This window comes from Ambystoma mexicanum, chromosome 6p (genome assembly GCF_040938575.1).
Source record: "Ambystoma mexicanum isolate Mex_15411 chromosome 6p, UKY_AmexF1_1, whole genome shotgun sequence".
Lineage (NCBI taxonomy): Eukaryota > Metazoa > Chordata > Amphibia > Caudata > Ambystomatidae > Ambystoma > Ambystoma mexicanum.
In genome coordinates, this window is record NC_090935.1 from 417,505,167 (window position 1) to 417,528,877 (window position 23,711).

The window sequence follows — 23,711 nt, forward strand, 5'->3', positions numbered from 1 at the left end:
TTTCCCAAAACAATTTGAATCGTCACTGCACTTCCTATTTTTTTTGCCCCATGTATACGGAAACCTAGACATGCGTGCTTACTACAAAGACCACTTGCATCGGGGTTAGGGCAGCGCAGACCCCCATTATTCTATCTCTCGATGGATAATCGGGAAGAAGTAACATGGGCATTACAAACATTTCTATCAAGTGCCATGCATATAAGAATCAGAGGGATGTAGGCCGTAACTTCACCTTAAGGTCACCAAAGAATGTGTTTTAATTATAGTGTTTGAATTGTTTTATGTACTATACATTGAAACTATATAGTTTATGCATTGTACGTTGGATTTTCAACTAAATTGTACTATACAATGAAACTATATATTTTATGCAGTTTTCAACTAAATGTGTTTAATCTAAGTAAATGTCTTATATTTTTATTTGATCATATGTTTAATGTCGAAATAAAGTTGGACTTGACAAATGTTGTGTTAGCAAGAATCAATGCTCTGGCCTTTAGGTGACGTTCTAATTCAGGATAGCGCCTAAACAGACCATTTGCGATGATATTAGCCAATCAATGGACATGGATAAAGAAAAAATCATTTTGAGCAAAGAAAAGTGTCCCTGCTATTATGACAGTCCACTTGTAATACCTGAAAGTTTCAGTGACCGTCTCTTATTTCCTCTGGGAAATGTGTTCAGAGTAACAAGTGTCTCCACTCTGAGCATGCTTGTTTGATTTCCAGCAGTATTTTTTTTCAAGCACCAAACAGTTGCCTTCTCTTTCTGTAAGCTTGCTGGTGATAAAGGCTATAGAGTGTGTTTCTTGACTGATTTGACTTGATGTCAACCTGTCAGATCCATCCGTTTCCACAATAAACTGCTGAGTTATCTGGTTGGCCAAGTACTGGTGCACTGGTGAGGTGCTTCATCAGTATAAGAAAGGCCTGTTCCACCTCAGGGGCCAATACAATCTTTCAGCCTTTTTTTGAAGGGTGGTGCTTGGTACGCTGATTTGGGAGAGTTGAGAAATTACTTTCCAGTAAACGTTATTCTGTCCTAGAAATCTCTGGACTTCTGGCCAGTCCAGAAGAAAGAGACCTTTCAAGCATCCACGGAAATCACCATTCCCAAAGGATGCATCTCAGGTAGGCAAAAGAAAGTTTCTTAAAGGCACACTTTGCAGGCTTAACAAACAACTGGTGCAAATAAAGAAGAAAAATACTTTAAGGACAGTAGTGTGCTGTTTAGGAATGGAGGAAGACACTAAGATTGTCATAAAAGTACACGATCCCTAATAGAAGCAGTTGTTTAGAAAAAAAATTGAATGCATAAAATGCTGGAATACGGCTGAGCCAGTCCTGCCCTAGAGGTGGAGTGTGGGAGCAGAGAGGGCCCCCAGTCTCTGTCCCTTCTACCTGTGCCCGGTTGTAACTGTCAGGTACCATTAGTTGTCACCCCATACCTGCAGTGACATGTATGTTCTGGCCAGTATTCGTTCCTCTTTTTTAGGACTCTAGAGGCCAGAAGTCATTGCATCAGAGGAGGGAACGAGCAACCCAACAGCAAGAGAGCCGTGAGGGAATAGTAGAGCTGTGGAGCAGCACATAAAGCAGACTGGTGAAAAAGAAGCTCCAAAACACGCTCCCCGGAATGATTGAATTTCTCAGGAGCTACTAGTGCAGATCTCCAGTGGACCCACATTTGAAAACCATGCACATAAGAACTTTAAGAAAGACTGTGTTTGTCATGGACCACCATTACCAAGCTCTGTCGGACTCGGGCTCGAAGAGGGGTTGGGGCTTCAGAGGCATTTTAAAGACCCGTACTTATTTCATGAAGAACTGGAAGGCGATTTGCCCGGTGAACCAAGTGATCTCCATTGAGGGGAAGAGGAGCATAAAATGGGACACAGGAAACTGGACAGTGTGGGTTGTTTGGGTGTGATCAAAGGAGGAGAAGGTGGACCGAGAGACTAAGAGGCGGAAGGACAGTGGAGCAGAACTTGGAAGAGGATTGAAGAGTTTGTGCAGGGTAAGGTACTGCTTGATGAGGCAAAGCTGTACTTGGGTGTGAGAGCGTGTGTACTGTGTGTGAAGAGAGTGACTGAGATTAAGTGCAAGACTAGGAGAGGGGTGTACACGGTGAAGGAGTCTGGTGTAGATACAACGAGGCGTGTATGAGTGAACCAGGTGAATGGGAGAGTGAAAGAAGGGTGACTGTGAGAGAAGGATAAATGGAGTATATTGTAGTGTGGAGTGGGGTGGAGTGGAGATGGGAGGGCAAAAGAGGAGAGAGGGGAAATCAGTAGAAACGTGGGAGAGCAGTAGAGGAGAGAGGTGAGAGCAGTAGTTGAGAGATGGGGAATAGTACAGGGTGAGAGGAGTTTGAGGGGAGAGTAGTAGAGAGGGGAGAGTAGTAGAGTGGAGAGGGGGAGAATAGTAGACAGGATGGACAGTAGTAGTGGGGGAGAGTAGTCAAGAGCAAGGTAGAGTAGAAATAGAAGAACATCAGAAGGACAGAAAGTGATAGAGAGAGGGATAGAAAGAGTGTCGGGAAGAGAGGGTAAGATAGTAGAAGGAAAGGAAAGGCAGGTGAGAACGTCAGGGTTAGGAGTACAAGCAACTGAAAGGAAAAGCCTAAGTGAGACCTGGGTAATTGAAAGGCACCACTTCTTAAGATGTTTTGGGTTTTTACAGGTCCCTGTTAGGATCCACCTAGAAATTGAAGCGGAAGCCAGACAGATAAGATGATTGCCTTTAGGGCATCATGAGTAGCCAGCCAGATCATAGACAGTAGGGGTTATCAATCTCCAGTGATCACCTTGGGATTTAGGGGGACTGGGCTAGGGAAAGAAATCCTACAGGAGACGTGAGAGAAATAGATGGCCCTTGGTGAGACCCAATTAAAAAATGTGAATAAAAACCCTTAAACCATCTTCGGGAGTTTGTGTGTTCTTGAGGCCCTATGTGACAACCCACATATGTGAAACCTACTTGGTGTATGATTGGGTGTGATGTTCACTCACTGCCACCCGTGCTGAACAAGACCAGAGCGCCCCTTACCTACACACCTTACCGACTGTTGGGGACTCTGTACCTGTGCTCCTGGAAGGCCTGCTGCTCGATGAAGGACCAAAGGTCTGCACCAGCATCTTTTGATGCTCAACCGAAACCAAATTTGTAGCTCCACCACTTCCAGAAGACCAGAAGGAACCAATTGCAGTGCTCCTTCCCCCTGATCCAGTGGGGACATCTGGTTGACACCTCTTACTCAAAAGCCTAATTTCTCTGGAGCTGCTAAATGTGCCTGAATCGCTGGATCCAGAAGTGAGATCCCCTTTGCTACCAGTGCGACAAAGACTCTCAGTCAAACTGAACAGAGGGTCTTCCTGCCAGGCCATCAGGTAAGTGCCCTGGATCCATCTCCTCCATCTAGGAAGCTGTAAGGGCATGTGCAGCCCCCTGTTCTTCAGCTCCACCACTGAACTCTCCTCCTGATGCTTCCTCAGGAGCTGATATCTCTCTGGGGTGACCTCGCAAGAAGCTCATCAAAAATTGTTCTTACATGGGTGAACCACACACAGGCCAGAGGAGGTGCAGAGACTCCCTGGTGGCAGCTTGTGCAGGACACACACTCACATATTATTTATGTGGAAAAGATTCTGGGATTCCAGGAGGTAGGGGGTACTATACAGTGTCCATTTCCTGAAGAGAGCGAATGATCCAAAATACATTGGACGACTGTTGGGGACAGGCGGAGCAGGGAATCATTGGTGGCAGCTTGTGGGAGAAACACAATCACAAAATATTTCTGGGACAACGTAGCTGAGATTCAGGGTGGCAGAAGATACCATCTAGTGTTCATCTCTTGACCTGAGTAAATAACACATGGTGATTGGATGACTCTTGGGAGAAGAAGGACCAGTGACCTGAAGAAAGTGTGCGTGAGACACATTCTCAAACAATATTTGTTGGAAAAAGTAGTTGAGATACTGGTTTGTGGGAAACAGTATTTAGTGTCTTTCTCTTGAAGAGAATGAAAAACGTATGGACCTTCTGGTGACTCTTTTGAGGTGCAGGAGGAGCAGAGAATCCCTAAGGACAGCTTGTGCAAGACAAACAACACTCATGTAATACTTGTGTGAGAAACTAGCTGAGATCCAGGGAGGCAGAAGATGCCATACAGTTTCCATCTCAGAATCCCTATGGACAGTATATGTGAGACACACATTCATATAATATTTGTGGGAGAATGTAGCTCAGATTCGGGGCAGTGAGGGATACCTGTGTCCATCTCTCAAAGAGAATAAATGACACAGTTGCCATTGGGTGACTCCTGGGTGGAGGAGGAGCAGGATTTAAGCCTTGGAGGCAGCTTGTGTGAGACAAACTCTCATGCAATATATTTGGGAGAAAGTATCTCAGATTCAGGGGGGTGAAAGAAACATGTTGAAGAAAGTGAAAGATACAAAAGCCATCAGGTGATGCTTAGTGTAGCTTGTGTGAGACACACATTCACATGACATTTGTAGAAGAAAGTAGTTGAGTGCAAATGTGAGTCCACGGGGCCATTGTCCATAGGGTGCAGCTCTTGCTTCTCTGCGTACCTCTTTTGCACCAGATCCATCCACCTTGCCAAAGACTGACATGCCACAATGGAAGACTGTCAATGGTGACTTGTGTGCAATGTACAGCCATACCAGGGCCTGGGTGGCTTTGTGAAGGTGGGAGAGGGGAGTCATTTCTCCCTGTGCCAGCCTGACGCCCTCTGAAATGGCTCTGTATCATCCTCCACTTCCTTCCCTTTGTTCACATTAAGTAGGTCCACTGCCTTCTGGGGCACCACCACAGGCTGGTCCTACCAGTGAAGCTCCTCCCCGACACAATTCTCCTCAGGCACCTCTCCCTTATTTACACCATTGTTTTTCTGGGTCGAGGCCCCCTCCTCCTCTGCAGTGGCTCCCACCCACAGAGGCGCCGTCTCTGAAATCTCATATAGGGTGATTGCACCTTGCCCCCTCCTGCAACATGATTGTGCCCTACTTTGGCACTTCTCCTGCACCCATACAAGCCCTGACTCCCCTGCCATCATGGGGCTCCCACCATAGGCACTTCCTCCTCTGCCTCTATAGGGGGCTTTCACCACAGGCTTTGCCTGCCTGGCCTCCCCTGCGTTCATGATCAATGCCTCCTCTAATGGCTCTGCATCCTCTTCCACTCCTCCAAATTCTCCTGAGGCCAGCTCCAATGCCTCAGCCTCCCCTCCTGCTTTAGAAGCAGTGCTATGCTGCGTGTCCCATGCCTGTGAGCCGGCACCAGCAAACAGACACGGTTGCTACCCATCTTGTTAATCATAGGGGGTTCTTTCTCCTGTGGGGAAAAAAGCTGCTTTCCTCTCCAATCAGCTCCCTCACTTTCCAGTGCCAAGAGTGTGCCATTCCCCTCCTTATTCCAGCCAGTGATTGGAACTAAAAATTTAAAGACAACACAGAGAACCAATGAACTACCCAGACAACCCACCATACCCAAGAAACAAGACACAACACAAAACAGCATTACAGTACTCCCAGATACTTACAGGTAAGACAAGCCAGCACAATAAACATAGGGAGAGGATAACAACACACGGTGGAAACTGGGTATGCGTGGACAACTCTTTTTTCTTTTGGTTTTCTTGTGGAAAGGAAAGACGACAGGAATGTTCATTTTTCAGGATAAACAAGAAAGAAAGGGGACCAGAGAAAGGGCATTGTTTTTTGGTACTTTTTACAATGGGGAAAGTAATCAAAGACTGAAAACCAGTCATCAAAAGGAAAAAATATGTCTCTTTAAGAAGAGACGTGTATTTAACTGGGACGAGTGGATTACGAGGAGAGAGAGTGTATGGTGTGCAGGGGGATCCCCCTGATATAAGAGCGCCTTGGAGAGTCAGAGCAGAAGCAAGCCGCGGAGCCCACGACTTTCAGAAAGGCGAAGAAAGCCAACTAGAGATGCTAGAGCGTCGGTGAGTCAGAAAAAGAGGAAGCCGTTAGCAGCACGAGAAGAGGAGTCCTGCGCACAGTGATGGCGTGACCGTGGCCGTATCGTGGTGGATGAGACGCCCGGCTAATGATGCCAAGACCATTCTAACTCGGAGCGCTAGCAGCTCCCTACCACCTGCGTCCATAGACAGCAGCAGCCTGCAGCAAAACTGAGAATTAAACGCTGGCGAAACAAAAGACTGAGAAGGCAGACAACAAAGGCGATTACCAGAGCGAGTGTCGAGCCTGGCAAGGTTCCTCTACATACACAAAGGTACCAGGGAGAACGGGAGAAGCAGGAGGCCACCGGGGCAACAGTCTATGAGTGGTGAAACTCGTCCCAATCATAAGGACAATATACGAACAATAAACTAGCATACCTTGAGTTGTAAGAAGCCAGTAAAGAATGTGACAAATAACCCTGTATGGGAAGTAAAGAAAGACTGGAAATTAATACCTTGGGAAGAATGGGAAGGACCTCATGAGTACAGGGTAGAAGAGTGCAGAGAACAAGTCACAAAACATGCTTTAAACGTTGTGAGATAAGACTGTCAGGTGAACATTATAGGAGAAATAAGAATCCAATACAGAGAACCCATGAGAGGAAAAGACTAAAATTGGATAAAGTCATATGAAACCAATGAGAGGTTGCATTTAAAGAATGTGAGCGATATACAACCAAGGACAAGAATGTGAGAGAGTGTTTCAAGGAAAGCTGTCATAAGCTTATCACTAAAGGAATGTTTTGGAAGAGCTACACAAACTCATAAAGGAGGTATCAAGAGAATATACAAGAAGATTTTTTTAGGAAGCATATGTCTGAAAGAGAGACATTTCTATAAAGAGAATACAAGGAGACAAAAAAGACCAGGAGAAGAGAGACTTTTTTTGTGCTTACTTTAAGTTGTTCAAATTAGTGGTAGGGTCAGGTAGAGTTCGGGTTGGACTGAGGAAATGTATTTTGGACATCCTGATGACAAACAAGCACCTTTAGTTATTTAGATAGGTAGGGTAAACCCTTTAGTGATAGGGAAGATAGACATTTTTCTTATAGTTTAAATAAAAGGACCCTTAATGTGTCCGACTCCTTCTTTCCGACCCACCACAGTGTCCATGTATCTTGTTTCCTACTAAAGATATTTTTAAAGATGTCGCATTTCATGGTATTCTGAACAACTTCTAAAAGCAACCATTCAAGGTCAGAATTTCTATTGCCTTCGTCAACATAGTGTTGGACCATTGAAGCATGAAATGAATTACAACAGATCATCGGTCTATGCTGACAGATCATCGGTCTATGCTGACAGATCATCGTCTATGCTGACAGATCATCGGTCTATCCTGACAGAGCCTCTTGCTCATAATACGAATTGGTCGTTTTTCTAGCTTACAAAATATTACTGAGGCATTTAATACAATACACCACACTGATGGTTTTGCAAATCAAAAGGTCCCTCGATTCACATTTATATTCAGTGTATGTCATTAATTGAGGTTTTTTTGGTCACTTTGCATGCTACCATATGCCACCGGGGTGGTGTCCCCAACCTTCCGTAATGTATGGCTGGCTCGGAGTGGGCTTCTGGGCTGAGTGTACTCACATGTTTGTGAAAGTTTCGCATATATTAACTGCAAAGAGTGATTTCTGTTTCGAAGGGCCAAATTCGTTATGAAACGCCAACTTCTCAGTACAATTTGTCAAATGGCAGAACTACTTTTGTGGTATATTGTCACACATACTGTGGTGTAAATATGTTCCTGCATGGGTAGAGTTGTTAGGCGGTAAGTGTTCTATAAGTGTGGAGTCTTGGTGAAGGATTCTGGGGAAGGCAGCTGAGGATGGTGGAAGGAGGAGAGGTGTTGCTGATGGTGGCTCACTCTACGCAACTTGTGTATTATTTGAGCTACGAATAAACGTGCCTTTTAGAGGAGCGCATTTGTACCTGGAAGCTCTTAACACATACCAACTTACCTTGATTTTTAATGACTTCAAGATTGCATGACAGTGAGTCTTTTTCCATCTCGATGCCAAACCCTCTTCATGGCACTGCACTGGTTGCCAGTTTATCAGGTTAGCTGCTTTCAATTAGGCAGATTGGTAGGTTTTTTGCTCAAAGTGGTAGTACAATTGTGCATGAGTCTCCAACACTGGCAGATGGGAAGGTTAATCCTTCAGCCCTGAGGGTGCTGACCTTTAAATTGCAAACGTGTGTTTCTGTCTTCTACTTTGACAGATATTTTACACCTTATGAGAACATGCTTGAGTTCTCAAAGGGAGAGTTGTGAAACTAATATTAGTAATGAAATCTGTACAAATACAAAATAAATAATCAGAAACGTGTTCATTTTTTGACATCGTACTGTTGTAAAATGTTTACAATAGTTTAGGAGGCCATGAAGGAAGATATACCACTCTAAAACCAAATAGGTTGGTAGACCCATTGACATGTCATCCAGTTCTGGAATATTTATTGTAGGATACTTCTGTGTATACATTGGTTAAGAAAAGCTAACTTTAAGAGAAATATTGCTCCTGAATCCCAGAGGTTTAGAGTGGAGCAAATAAAGAGATGAGTGAGCATCTCTGGTTTTCACCTGCCATCTTGGATTGGATTCACAAAGCCTAACACTGCTGCAGATTAGGAGATGTGTGGCGCACCTTTAGATGCGCACTTGCCAGTGCAATTCAGAAAAAGATTTGCTCATGCTCATATCAAAGATACACAGGCAACTGAAGTTTAATTGGGTTTGCCCTTTTAATTTGTGTGTTGAGAAGTGATTTACTTACCTCTGTTCCTTGCCTAATAACATTTTCTGACTAGGCTGCCACTTTTTTGCACCTACGTCTGATCTTTCCCCCAATATGTACAAATAAAACATCTGCAGATGGTAACTCTGTCTACTTTTTGCTTTCTCTCCTTTCTCACAGCATGATAACCAAATAATTCACAGGGACTTGAAAGCCGAAAATGTCTTCTACACCAGTAACACCTGCGTAAAGGTTGGTGATTTTGGGTTCAGTACCTTGAGCAAAAAAGATGAAACTCTGAACACTTTTTGTGGTTCCCCTCCTTATGCTGCCCCAGAGCTCTTTAGAGATGAGCACTACGTTGGCATTTATGTGGATATCTGGGCAATGGGCATACTTCTGTACTTCATGGTGACGGGCACCATGCCTTTCAGGGCAGACACTGTTGCCAAGCTGAAGAAAAGCATCCTAGAAGGAACGTACACCATCCCTTCGTACGTTTCAGAGCCTTGCCATGGACTGATCCGTGGAATGCTACAACCAATACCAACAGAGCGGTGCAGTGTGGACTACATAATGAACAGCGAATGGATGAAAGGCATTGAATATCCAAAACCTATGGAGCCATTTAAGCTTGATCCAAAGTACCTATCCGACACGGCTACACTAAAAGATGAGGACATGGAAGTCAAGAGCACCTTGGAAAATCTGGGGATCACGGACGAGCACATCCGAAACAACCGCGGCAAGGATTCTCGAAGCTCCATCACTGGTGTGTATAGGATTGTGCTGCACAAAGTGCAGAAGAAAAGGGCGTTGGACAGTGTCCCCATTCCGACAAACCCAGATAGCAAGGAAAAACACTCAAAGAAAAACCACAGATCCTGTCGGCAAATACGGCACACGTCAAAGTTTTGCTCAATTTTATGAAATCCATTTCAGACATTTCGTAAGTTTAATAGAGACGTTTTTATGAACTTTTCACCTTAATGTTGATGTTGCACATTTTTGTAATTTTGAAATAAAACTTGATGGATGCCTTTGCAAATGTCAACTTGGTAATTTCAACAGGATGAATCTAAAAACATTCAATTATGTTGCAGTGTTGCATATGTTTTGTACAATAGTCGCTGTTGTTACAACACAAATACATGTCATCAGTGTTTGCTGATATTTAAATAGAAATCATTTCATGAAGCATATTTCAAACAATCATGCTTGATTCCATTGCTCACCTTGTAGGTCTAGATCATTTGTTCTGCAGCCATACTGGGTGCTAATAAGACCTCCCTGCTTACCAACCAACAACTGATGCTTAGAGAAGACACAGGCTCCATAAAGCAAGCAATGAAGGCTACCAACCAAAAGAAGGGGCACAAGGACCACAAAAGACAACACACTTTATAGTTGTATCCCTACCAGATGAATATTGTAGGCTACATGTCTGCAACTGAGATATAATCCTAGGAAAAGTGAGGTGTGGGCAAGTAATTCAGTAGCATGCCCTGCACGGTCTGCCTGCCCTGCAAAGCACAGGCTTAGTTTTCTTCTAAGTATATTAGCCGTGTTTGTGGCATAGCAGTCAATGACTTTGAACACAATGTGGGAGGACCTCTGATTCAAACCTCTGTGAGCTTCTGTGTTCCTGCCTTTCCAGTCCTTCCATTTGCTGTCAGAGCCGTGGGCTAGAATGAATGCTTAGATAATGTCGAGTGATGCATTCACAAGCTCTCTTAGCTTTACTTCATTGCCCAGTCCTACAAGATCCTCAGGGTTCAAAGGTCATCAGTGACAGTGTCAAGCATTCATGTGATTCAGTTAAATACAGCAGCTCAATAAAAGACAAGAAAAGATCATAGTATTTTAAACAAGCATTTGTTGAGTCAGACCCCCTCCTGTCTCCCACCATCTTCGCCTCATATGCCCACAGATGGATCACTATGTCGTGGGAAGTACTGGTTAATGGGCATTATCCATGTCGCGGTTGGCCGTGCAATCTTTATCTGACTATGCTGAGTGGCCTGGGGTCGGGAGACTAGGTTCTTTAGTGTCTGCCCTTCATAGTTGTAGCTCACCCTCCATTCTCTTTACACATTCTTTTATGATCTTAAAGTCTCAACCACCTCTTCCAAATCCTACACAATAGCCTTTTTCACACACACCATGATCGTATTTATTCCAACTCCTTTTTCAATGTTGATACAGAAAATAGACTAATCATTTTTGCATACCTGTGCTGTGTAATTTCTGCATTTCACATCTCGACCTCAGGTCCATTTTGTGTGATCTGCAACAGCAACAGTAGTACCACTTTTTGTAGGCACTGCCACGGGCTTGCAAAACAACCAATCTCCCATTGACATTTTTCCTCAGTGTGGTAATAGCAAACTGTATCAGGTGCTGCTTCAGTGATGTTGGGGCAGGAAGATGTATTTCTGGGCCGTGGCTCCATTGTTCCTAAGGGGCGTGATGTGCTGCTGTGCAAAGCTCCTGTGAACTGCTGGTGAAATGTCTAATGTGATTCCCTGCTGAACTGTTTATACATCCTACAGCTTTTTATCTAATTTCTCCAGAAAGGTGTGCTGTAAAAATGCACCATATCAACATATTCTTCAAGAAGCAATCTCATGGTGAGAACCTCACTGAACTGCCTGAGTGGGGTCAGGCTCATTCACCTTGCTAGCATGCACTACATTAGGTGAAACACCTACGGCACAACACTTTAGAAACCACCAGCCCCACTTTTCATTATCAGTCTGTTCATTTTCGCAGGCCCCCATGGTGCGGCCTGCAATGGCTGCATTTGGATCCATTCCGACCCGCTGCCTGAGTTTGACACCCATGTCTTAAAGTAATCTTTCTAATGAGTTGCCCCAAACCAGACACCACTAAGAAGCAGCTTGTAGTACTAGTCGCAGGATGTTGCATAGTCAAAATAACACACCACAGTAACCCACACTTCCGTCAACCGTGGAAAATCATACATTTTGGCTGTGGGTCCATTTCATTGAGGGCTATACACACCTACACATGTCACTGCTTAAAAAGGACTGCTTCCAACCAAAACATGGTATAAGTAGACTCCATAAAGTTAATCACATTCCGAGTGCTAACATCCCAAACTGCACCTTCATCCACTTATAATGATAATGCATCTAGCAAATGGCTATGAAGTGGGATAGAATAGCCCATTCCATCCACTGCAACTTTTACCAGAGGCCACCAGATCAATTCACTTCTTCCAAGGGTGCTGAGCTCATACTCACCCTCTTATTGTTGCTAGAAATCTCTGCACACTTCTTCACTCTGGCTTCAATTAACACATCCATATAAGGCCACTGTTGTGTCTTGCCTTTCCCTGTACACTGCCCTGCATGCATAGAATCCTAGGCGTGACTGACATGGAATGCTGTGTGTGAGAATGTTATGTTCTGAATGGTTCTGTGAATGTCAGTTGAGAAGATAGGTTCACTGAGAGAGGATGCCGGTGGATGTCTGTCCATATAACTTAACTGATGTGGCCTAAATGTATTCCTGTGCCCTGTACCCAGAGCTGGAACTTAGTAAAGATGTTTCCTGTTCCTACACCGGTGTCGGTGGCTGACTAGATGTGCAAAGCAAATGAGAACTACTGATGAGATTTGCGTTCATGCTGTGTTGTCAGTAAAAGCTGCAGCCAGCTCCTACCCATTCCCATTTAGCTAGACCTAGCCTCCATACCCTACCTGTTTCTACAGTACTGATGGGGAGCTGCACAGACAGCCCTGTCTCTGAATGTAACCATTCAGGCATTCTTCACTAATGGACTGGCAAGCTGTTAGTGATGGCGACTTCATGGTTTTTCCAGCATCCCTGTTATTTCTCCAGCTAACGAGATCTAGATTCCAGGTGAAGAAAGCTGTGACACATTTAGCTGCATTTACAGCCACCTTTTTCAGGTGCAACACATATATCTGCTCTTGGCACTGCCTCTTTGTCCAGTGTCCCAGGGGTAGCAAAGAGAGGTGTAGCGGTAGACCGTATAGACTATTGTAACTCCTTGTTTTTGGCTCAGCCAGTGGGGCTCCTCCACCGGCTCAGTTGTTGCAGAATTTGCCAGCTCGGGTGGCCACTAATACTCCTTATGGCGCCCAGATTACTCCCATTCTGCGTTCCCTTCATTGGCTCCCAGTTGCTAGACGTGTGAAATTCAAGGCCCTCAGTTTAGTTCATCAGGCCTTCTATCGTCAAGGTGCGGGCTACCTTTCTGCAGGTGCAGACTACCGTTCTCCCTTATCTTCCCATTCGAGCACTACGCTTTGGGAGTGCCTGCTTAGTCTCTGTTCCTAGGTTCCATCTGTCCAGAGTGAGTGGTTGTGCCTTCTCTGGAATTCAAACCCTCTTGCTCTTAGATGCACTGTTAACCATCTGCAATTTAGATGTCTCTTGAAAAACCTTCTTTTCTAATAAAACTGGATTTGTTCAACTATGCTAGATGTTTTTAGTGCCAAGATGCCTACGGGCCTGCGAGCGCTTTCTAAAACTATTAACATAACATACTGCAACCCAGATGTGCCAGATTAAGAAATCTTGTTCTTAACAACGCCAGTGGTGTACCATTTCCTTACGCAATCCTTTTCTTACCCACTTCACCAGCAAGCTTCCTAACGCATATAACACGCATATAACACCTCCATCAAATCTATCTGTTTGTGGCAGCTGATCAAAAAATGCTCTTTCCCCCAAATGATCAAAAACCAGTGTCATCATGTTTGCCTGAACCACCTCGCCTTACTTTAACTAGACCTACCACCACACATGTTGCCCTACAAGCGTCCCTCCATCAAATCTCACCATGTCACACGCCTTTCTGGCAAATCAGCGGAATGCTGCACTTGCACTCCTTCTAACCGGTGTGCACTGTTATGCACTCCATACAGGCAATGCCTCCACCATCAGCGTGGCCACCCAGCCGCGAGGATAATGACCTCCAGCCGCGGGTCCATGACCCCTACTCGCAAGCATGCCTGCCACTAGAGGTTTGTGATCCCTTCTTAAAATAAAGATTTCAGCTCACATAAATCAGGGGAAATGCACAGCAAGCCATGGTATGCCAGTGCCACCAATCCCGCACAGAAAAGGGGCGTTCAGATGGGCCACGAAGCGAGCAAAGTCATTGCCTTTATCCTGCCCTGATGTTCCTGGTCTATGCTCATTCATTTCCAGCCCACATCAAAACCGGGTTCTCTCCCAATCGTGTACCTGATGTCCAAAAATAACTTATCTCTATTTTCCCACTTTTCAGTTGCCAGTGGGGACGATAACACACAACAATAAACTGCCCTCAAACACACACAAACGTGCTATGGGAGAATGGTTATGCCATGCCATTTTAGTGGATAGCTACAGGACATAAGTAATAACACAACCCTAGACACCGAACAACTTTCCTTTCACACCAGCAACAACAACCAATATTTGCTGTATAGGCGCATTATAAATAAATACATAAAATTCCTCTGTACGGTCCGTCATTGATCTCCCAAAATCACTCCTTCACTCATTCTACAGTTTCAGATTGAATCTGTGGAAACCTAAAGCTCTCCTGACACCAGGAAGTCGGCATGCCAGAAAACGGAAGTCCTGCCTTAACTAAAATGAAGGCCCAAAGCTCTGGGCTCATCCCTTTTATGATATTCTTGGGAGATTTCGGGCAAGACAAATGTTTTCCATGAGGCATAACATTTTATTGCAAATTATTGGCAATAAAGATAATGGGGGAAAACAATGGAGGTATTTATAAGCAAGAACATGTTGTGATATGGTGTGGTGTATGGTCATGCAGACACTGCTATTTGCCACACAATTGTTCTTAGTGCATCACTTTGCAAGGGAAAACAAGGTTTATTATATACAAAAGTCACAGAAGGTACTGTAGAACCGAACTGACACGGAGCTCGGCGTGCCCAAGAAGTTACAGGTTATATAGTGGAAAAACACAATCATGCATAGGTTACAAAATCGTCCAACCACCCTCATTGGCTCCCAGCTATATGACATGCTAATATCCCCCTATAGTCCCATGACCGATTGGCCACACATTATCTAAGCCTATTCCCCTATGCACGTAGCCCACTATATCATCACTATTGAATCCTAGTACATGATTGGCTAACAGGTATAGTGATACAATAATAAATCTCAACCGTCACGTGATGTGTACCCCCCCCTCCCCGACCCAGACACGTTCAAAGTAAGCATGGAGAGGCTCACTCAGCTTTGATAAAACAACGGGTCTTCTCATTACACCTGATGCTGCGACACACAACTGCTGCACCTCTGACCTTGGCCTAAATTTACTCGCATCCCCTCTGCTCTTCCTATCCCACATCATGGTACATTCCAGACACGGCTCCCCCTCATCTCCTTCAGACCCCAGGTGCCCAGTAATTACGTGGCCAGGGCACCACTCTTGGGCTTCAATATCAGGGATTCATTTACTTGTAGTTCAAATAGGATGCCCCACTACCCTCGCCCTTTGGGGCGAGGGCAGTGGAGCTCTAAACCTTCACCTGGGCTGTTGGCATCACAAAATTGTGTGCCCTTTTCTCATGAATTTGTCCTTCAAAGGCTGCATCCCTACCTGCCTTCCCAGCATTTAGCATTCCATTCCCCCCACCTGCGAGCTCTGCAGCTGGATACAATGAGTGTTTGCAGCGCGGGTGCCTCTGGCCTCGGCTTCTCTCTTGGAGGATGAAAAGGGGACTTGTCTTGGGACTGAGCTAAACAGAGCCGAAGCTCCACATCATGTATTAGGCCTTACAATCCAATATGGTGGCACTCTTGCCATGTCGACCAGAGGACCTCGCTTTTACCACAATACCTTCCTGACTTCATCTTCCACCTACTTCAGCTCCCTTCATGCACCTCACTTGAAACGTAATTCTGTGCACCATTTCTAAACACGGGGCCTATAACACACTTCCCTATCTATTGCCTCTGCAACCGCATCATTAATACATGTATTGCTCATTCTGTCTTGCTATAACTTATGTATCTATTATATGTCAAAACTAACTACAAGTGACACGTGCGCCTTCTGACATGCAAAACTCAAACTGCTCCCACTGCGACACTTACTAATAGTTTTTCTCAGCCTAAACATTTTGCCTGGCCGGGACGCTGTATGTGCACCTCAACATTACCATCACACATCAACAGATGTCCCACAGTCTTCACTGCCAGCTGCTATTTGAGAATTGGAAACTGCAAAAACCTCTACGAAAGCACGGCCTCTGACTTTTTAACACCCCGCAATGGTGGCCCATAGAAAAAGAAGAGTTAGACTTGCAATAAGGCTCAGAGGAATTAAAGACAAGACTGCAGCATTCCTACACACACACTTCAGTGTTGCACTTTGTGGTCAAATAACAATTGTAGAAGAAGCAGTGCCCTTGTTTTAAAGTGATACACTGTAATAGTGTGCAGTTTTAAAGCTCTTTCAACAACCCTTCCAAAATAAAAACAGCCGCTAAAGTGGCTTTAAATACCCTTTACAAGCAGAAAATGTTGACATTGTTTCTCAGCATAAATACATACGTGTTAACAGTTATTCACTTTTCCTCTTAAAATGTGTTCAGGAGACTGGAAATAGGTCAGAGCATGTCTAGGTATAATGACTATTTTGCCTCTTAATGTAGGAATATGTATCCTATGGCTGTACCCTTCACTGGAGTGTCTTGTATTGAAGCCTACTGATAATGGTATTAACTGCATTGCATTGTAATGTGTCTCTCTGCTTGTAGTTGTGATGCAGTGTGCAATAGCCCAGGGCCGCCAGCTCTTCAACATTGTGTTCACCTTTTGTGATTAATGCTCAATATGATACAATTATTTGTAGGTCAATACCAATTGTAAAAGGTTGTACTATGCACTTTATTAGTAAAATGTATTATGCTAGTGAACGTAATACACTATATTTTTACACAATCCCACAATGCCAGTTGTATTTTTTTGTGCAAAGGTGTGAGCGATAGAGAGGAATGACATTTTTCATCGTACGTGGAGGCAAGATCTATTGTTATTGTCTATGGCTTCAGTGGGAGAGGGGGACTGCGGGGTGTGGTAGCAAGGGTTGTGCGCGCAATACAACTGAATCAGTTGGTGTGAAGATAACACCTGCAAATGATGAAAGTGTTTGGATAAAGATGGATGGTGTATGTGGTCCTCAAACTGCTGGCAAGGATACAAGAAAGGTAAGAGAGTTGTATTCCATTCTCATTCAGTCCTTGCCCCCGCCGCAGGGACTGCCCACACCTGCCAACGTGTATGATGTGGAACAAACCTGCATAATCTCTGCACAAGGGGGACCAAGATGCTGTAGACTATTTCTCATTTTCTTTTCATGGCTGCTGTGTTGGAGTAATAGCATATAGGCACTGGTAGATAATGCAATGTATGTAGCTGTTTGTCCTCTCTTCCTGTTTGGAGATAGGTGGGACATGGTTTTTGGCTTGTTCTAAAGGATGGTTGTAGAGTGCACAAAGCCTATTTCAGTTTGCACGTGAGTGGGCAGATCATATTGTATAGCAGCTATAGACATAATTGCCATTTGACGCTGGTCATAAATACCATTAAATTGAACACAACACATACTCTCAAAGTAGATGTGTTTCCAAATTGTTTGCTCGATTTCTAAGGGCCCAGAAAACATCACATTAAGGGCCCTATTCGTGGACCTGTTAGCGCCGTGCAAAGGGACTTCACACTGCCATCAAACACCCTGATTCACAGAGCAGTGCAAAGTGTATTTGTGGAGTGCAAAGTGACTTTGCACTGCAAAAATACGCTTTGAACCTCTCTGTCAATCAGGGTGTTTGATGGTCACTTTGCACTAGGCAAAAAGTTCAATGAATCGGGCCCCAAGTTGTTGTATGGATGGTACATCCCTATATGCAAATCAAACTTCATTTGAAGGTATGGGGCCCGATTCATCGAATTTTTGCACTGCTGAAAAGTGACTTTGCACTGCCGACACAAACCCTGATTCATGGAACTGTGCAAAGTGTACTTTTAAAGTGCAAATTCAGTACAAAAGTCATTTTTGCAGTTCCCCAGAATTCCCCATTGCCTCTCGATTGTTGATACTACATGGCACCCCTCAGGCTTAAATAATTCGGTCTAGTATAAAAACCAGTTTGGAATTTAAAGTCTGTCTACAAAATACATTGGGCCTCATTACAAGTATGGCAGTAGGGTAAAAACGGCGATTCTGTGGCAATAATTTCATTAACGCTGAATACCCGCACCACCATACTATAGGTTTGATGGCAAGGTGGAGGATAAACCTCCAGCAAAGAGTTGGAGGTAAGTCCTCCACCCTACCCTTAATGGTAAGCAAAATTACCACCAACGGTAATTCTGCTGAAATCCCTATGCATTCCTTTGGACTCCAAAAAAAAGGCACTTACATCACCCTACCACCCTAAATCCATGGCACCAAGTTGTACTAACGATAATTCCATGTGGCAGTATTTCAGATAATTTACTGCCGGAATACCGCCCAACTCATAATGAGGCCCATTGCTTGTATCATGAATTAGCCCACAAATGCATGTATTATTTTGTCAAAAAGACAGACAGAATTTTGCTTTGTAACAACATAGGGTGTTTTAATGGGCAGCTGTTCTTCTCTTATTCAGTGATAACTGGCTATTGAGGCCAAATAGAATTTTATTTCCAAAGATTAAAATTGGCCATGGGCCATTAGATAAAGATTTTACTGCCTTGCAGAAACAAAAGATGTCAGACCTGTCCAGATATCAAGATTTTGAACACATGGGGCAGGACTACAAAATTATGGGGCGCTTTATATCGGCATCCAACAATATTGTTTGCTTGATTACGTGCATGAAATGCAAGGCTACTATGTAGGGCAACTGATCAGCTTTTACATAAACGTATGAACCTCCATCATTAGAGCATCAAGTGATGAACAAATACAAACCCAGTTGGTGTGCATTTTTCAGAAGCTCATCATACCCTTGAGGTTCTCAAAAATGATGTACTCTGGTGTAATTTCAGGACTCCCAAAGCCAGGAAGACCTATGAATTCAAACACATGCACATTTTCAATACACTCACAGGGGGCTTGAACAGGCATTGCGTTTCAAGATTCACTATCCCAACTAACAGACTCTCACTTTTTCCACCCATAGAGATGCAGGGATCACTACATTCAGACCTGACACTTTCCATCATTGTTTCCAATGCTGTTCACAGGCATCCAACTGACACTGCACCAGCCCCACCAGCCTCTCTAAGGCAATGCCTTGTTGCGAGATTCCCTCCAATCCAGCCCCATCTACCCTCAAAATGCCTCAGCACACAAACCTCCTAGAGACTCATCAGGACCGCCCCTATTTCAAATCATACCCCAACTCTTTCCTCACGACTGTGATGTAGCACAATCCCACTATGATATTTGATATAAACTTTCCATAGTGGGTTCCACAAGTCGTAGACCTAACACATGACTGGTTGTGCCTCCCTCCTCTTACTGCCTTCTAGAGGCCCAAACCTGATGTATGAATGATTGTGCCACCACTGATCTTGCAAAGGGACAGACCTGACATACCGAGTTTTAACTGGACTGCACCTACCATGATTGACACTATCCCATCACCTCCTGCCTTCCCGAGATCACATTAACAAGGTTGGCTGTGATTTCCATTTAACGGCTTTTTTACCCTTCTCTGACCCTTGCCCCACTTAACATAGTGTAACTTTTAGAGCTTTAAAACTGCAATGTGTGGGGAGTTCAACATCTAATGCATGCCTCGCTGGGCAAAACCGAAAATCAGTTGCACAGACAGACATAGATGAAGAAAAAAGGATTTCCGGGAGGGGCTATTTAAGCTGAGATGCTGTAATGTTTCTCAAAGACCTTCTTCCATCACTGCCTGAGGAGGAGGTGAAATATCACAAAAGCTAGCAAATACATGGCTTTGTTAGCTAATTAAGGTATCGACCCTTTGTCTTGGTTGGGATCAATACTCTCTTCAACCTTTGGCTAACACGGTACAAGCACTATGCACACCAAAATATGGGTATACTTTAGAATAATCATACAAATGAATTTGCTTGCACATTCCTGTTAATTTTTGAACTTGTTCATTGAAAATGCAATGTTAATATAACATGAGGTCTAGCAATAATTTCCTCAATACTGAAACAAGACAAACCTGTGAGCTGTATAGACTGGTTTGCTTATTAAACAGTGATGAGAATGTAGAAGCAGTAGTCTTCTTAAGCAGGCCTGGGGCTCAAATCACTGTTATAATGAACGGTATGTTCCATCTGAACGTTACATGTCTGTGCAAGGATTGAAGGATTTAAAAAGAATAATGTGAACATTTCTTGAAATACCAACAGCTAGTTTTGCTAAAGTTTCTATCCTTCCCCAATTTAATTTAATAATTTACATCTGTTCAAATTGCTCTCAAAGTGGTAACCACTAACTAATAGTTCAGCTTTTGCTATAGCAAGAATTAGCGACAGTCAGAAAATGTAAGGACCTTAGCAGAACGAGATTGTGTTTTTATTACTGTATTTTAGGATGTTGAGCCTAAGAGGTTGCTTCGGCTGAATATTGTAAGACCAAAGTCTCTGTGTATCAAATAACAAAACGAGGCAGGTTCTGGTAGTGTGGTGTGCATGCATGATAAATTAAGAGAAACGCAGTATGTCATGGCATTTCATAATTCCTCAACTGTGAGGAAATCCGCGAGCGTGGTCTTCCCACAAGCTCCAGGAGCTACATAAACGAATACATTATGTGGGCTCCATAAACAAATACGTTATTTGGGCTCCGTTGAAAGAAGGAGCTGGTTCTGACATTGTGGGAGGTTTTCGACCCTGACTGCCTGACATTGTATGACACATTGAAAGAGGTAGTGTGGTCTTAAGTAGGTTTGCCACCATATTGAGTGAGATCCGATAATAGCAAAAATACAATTACAGTAAAGCAATTGTGGACCATACTCGCATGCCCACCAGTTACCATTATTTCAGACACTTGCTCACTCACAGAACGAACATTTAAGTCAGTACATTTAATCATTTCTTTCTCAGTGTGTTATTTGTCTTGTCTCGTAGTTAGGACTCTCTATGGACATCCCGAAATGAATACAGAAAGGCCGCTGGCCCTCTGATTGTAAGACATTGTACATCACCATGTGGACACTGAACCTTCCATGACTTAAGCTTGATTTCTTTGCGTTTCTGTGAACATACTGCTTTCAGAGAGATGATGAATTTAGCAGTCACTGATGTCATTCATGAATTGAGTTATGAGAGGTTTATGCACAGACAATGTACGATTATGGGTGCCATGTTTGCTCCCTGTAGGGGTTGGTTTGAGAGGAAGCCTGCCAGGTGTGATCATTTTTCAAAAATGGTGCCATTCATCAGGTCCTGCGTGTAGAACATCGATGACATTCACAATTGAATGCCATTGTTTGCTGCTTGAGCAAGAACCTACCCAATATTTAATGAATCCTCTAAAAGGGCCGTACACATATTCATTCTTTGAATCTTGAAATGCGTGTGGCTTCCTTCAATGCATTCAGGAAATCCAATCTAATTAGGAATATACTTTTTTCTGATTTCCTGAGTATTGCGAAGACGTTTGAGTTCTAACCCTGTCTCAAGATTTTGTGGATCAGGAGAACTGTTCTACCAGGACAATTCCACCAGAGCTGTGTGCTACCTGGAGGCGGTATAGGATGGAATTTGCAGAGTCTCACTCCAGCTTCATGCTTACTGTACAGCGAACCGCTGGAAATACAGGCTGCTCTAACAGTTCTTATCCATACTGCTTAAGTCCTGTACTCCAGCTGCACAACTCACAACAAGGATAATCTGAATCATCGACACTCTTATAACTAGCCTAGGCCCTCTATGTTCACTCGAAGGCGAGACAAACACATCGTCTACAGTCTCACTCTGCACCGTCGGGTCTCGTATGTCAAGTGGGACCCGTGGGGTGATGTGCCCATGGGGAAAGCACCCTGAAAGTAATGCCAGAGAAATAGAGTGCCCTTTTACCATCTCTTTTGAGTCCTGTATGCCAGATGAGTCCCTTACAGAAACTAAACAAAGCAAAGAGGGGAAGCACCAAAACAAGTCCAACAAACATAAGCTCATTAGAGAGGAGGCATAAATAACCCTTGAGCAATTGAGTCCAAAGGCAGCACTCAACCAGGGCCGAGGGAAGGAGCAGGACAGCATCAACTGGAACCAAGGCACTCAGCCAGAATAGACAGCAAGCCTTGGCCAGCTGCGCCGACTAGAAGACATTAGGGAGCAAATGGTCCTGAGCGAGCCAACTTTGAGCTTTACTGCTTCCAGAAGGGAGGTGAGCACTATGCCATTGAATATGTAAGATGAGCACTACATACCTAAAGAAGCAAGCTGGGCCCTACATCTCTGAGAGTTTTATCCCTCGAACTGTGTTTGTGAGTTGAGGAAGCAAGCTGGGAGTTAGATCCCTAGCAGGGATTAGAAATAGTGAGTCAGGCACTATATCCCTGTTACTGTGCTTTATAGACAAGAAGCATGCTGAGCGCAACCCCTCTGAGAATGGGTTTGCGAGTCAAGACGCGAGCTGGGCTATATTTACCTAAAGATGGGTTATGAAGCGTGACAGGATACTCTAATGGATTACAGTTTCTCCCCACCTACAACTTTGGTTTAGTCAGGTCCATGACAGGGATATCCTTTTCACTTTTACATACACATAGTACCTATAGATGTTAATGCCATTCCCATCCTTGAGAATTAAGGAGCGTGCTATGGGGTGAAGACTATATCCCTCAGACTATCTACTTAAGAGATCAAGAATGAGATCTGATGAGTGTTGTCAGCGGATCAAGAAAGGGACCTATTTGTTTGGTTACCTGCGTATGCCATCCTAATGCCAAAAGGATTTCTTTCAAAGTACTTTACTTCAAAAGAATTACGCAGACAAAACCTATCGAAATATATATATGGAGGGGGCACGTAAAGGGGTAAAATGGGTGGGGAGGGTAAAATAAAATCTGATGAGTTTTGTTGGCGGAAATACTACGAAGTAAAGTACTTTGAAGAAATTCCTGTCGGCAAAACAACATGGAACCTTTCCCTGCAAGCACTGTTTTTTTCTTTACCTTTCTTTTAAGACAGGAATATCTGCTTCAGTTTTGGATAAACCTCTAGTGCCTACAGGCACCTATTCATTTTTCTTCTTTCAAGTCATGGAAAGTGCAGGAGGACTATAGCATTGGGACAGTAGGTGTCAGATACGAAAAGAGAGATTGGTATCCCTATGAGTCGTGACATCCAGATGCACCAGTGTTCATCTCTTCGACTATTCGGAGAGAGGAATTACCCTTTCAATTTTAGATAGCCCTAGTTTGTATAGAATGTGTACAATTCCCATCATGATATTTCCAGAAGGACCCTTGACCCCCATCTTCTGTGTCGTTTCTTCTGCTGATCCACCAGTGAACCAGATGGAATTGTACAGTGTGACTTCCGTACACTTGCGAGGACACTGCCCTTACAATACTCAACAGGGTTTATGGCACCCACATGTTTCTCTCTTACTCTTAGAAAATCCTTAGTGTCCATGATGAACCTCAAACTCGTTTCAGCACACGTTTTACGTCTCAGAGCCATTTGGTGTATAGAATACTACCCAAGCTCTGGTACCTTTCTCACTCAGATAAACGCGTGTATGAACTCCTCCCTTCCAACCCAGCCGTTGCCTTTCAGGGGGGACTGACTATCGGAAACAGTGCAAACCCCAGCTTTGCTTCATCATCACAATACAGTATTTGGCTTCCGTGCCTGTCAAAAGATTGCATTCAACGTGCAATATGAAGAACCTGCCAATTTGCTATGCATACAATCAAGTCATTGGCATATCTTAACTC

The 23,711-nt window shown here is 43.9% G+C and overlaps 1 protein-coding gene across 4 annotated transcripts in view; it reads left to right on the forward strand.

The window, feature by feature from the left end:
- Positions 1-16,725, forward strand: part of NIM1K (NIM1 serine/threonine protein kinase) — a 413,346-nt gene extending 396,621 nt beyond the window's left edge. For all 4 annotated transcript variants that reach the window (XM_069627225.1, XM_069627224.1, XM_069627223.1 and 1 more), the window contains exon 4: positions 8,938-16,725. In XM_069627225.1, coding sequence (XP_069483326.1) covers positions 8,938-9,687 — 750 coding nt within the window. In that variant the 3' untranslated portion in view covers positions 9,688-16,725. The remainder of the gene's footprint in view (positions 1-8,937) is intronic.
- Positions 16,726-23,711: the final 6,986 nt, after the last annotated feature.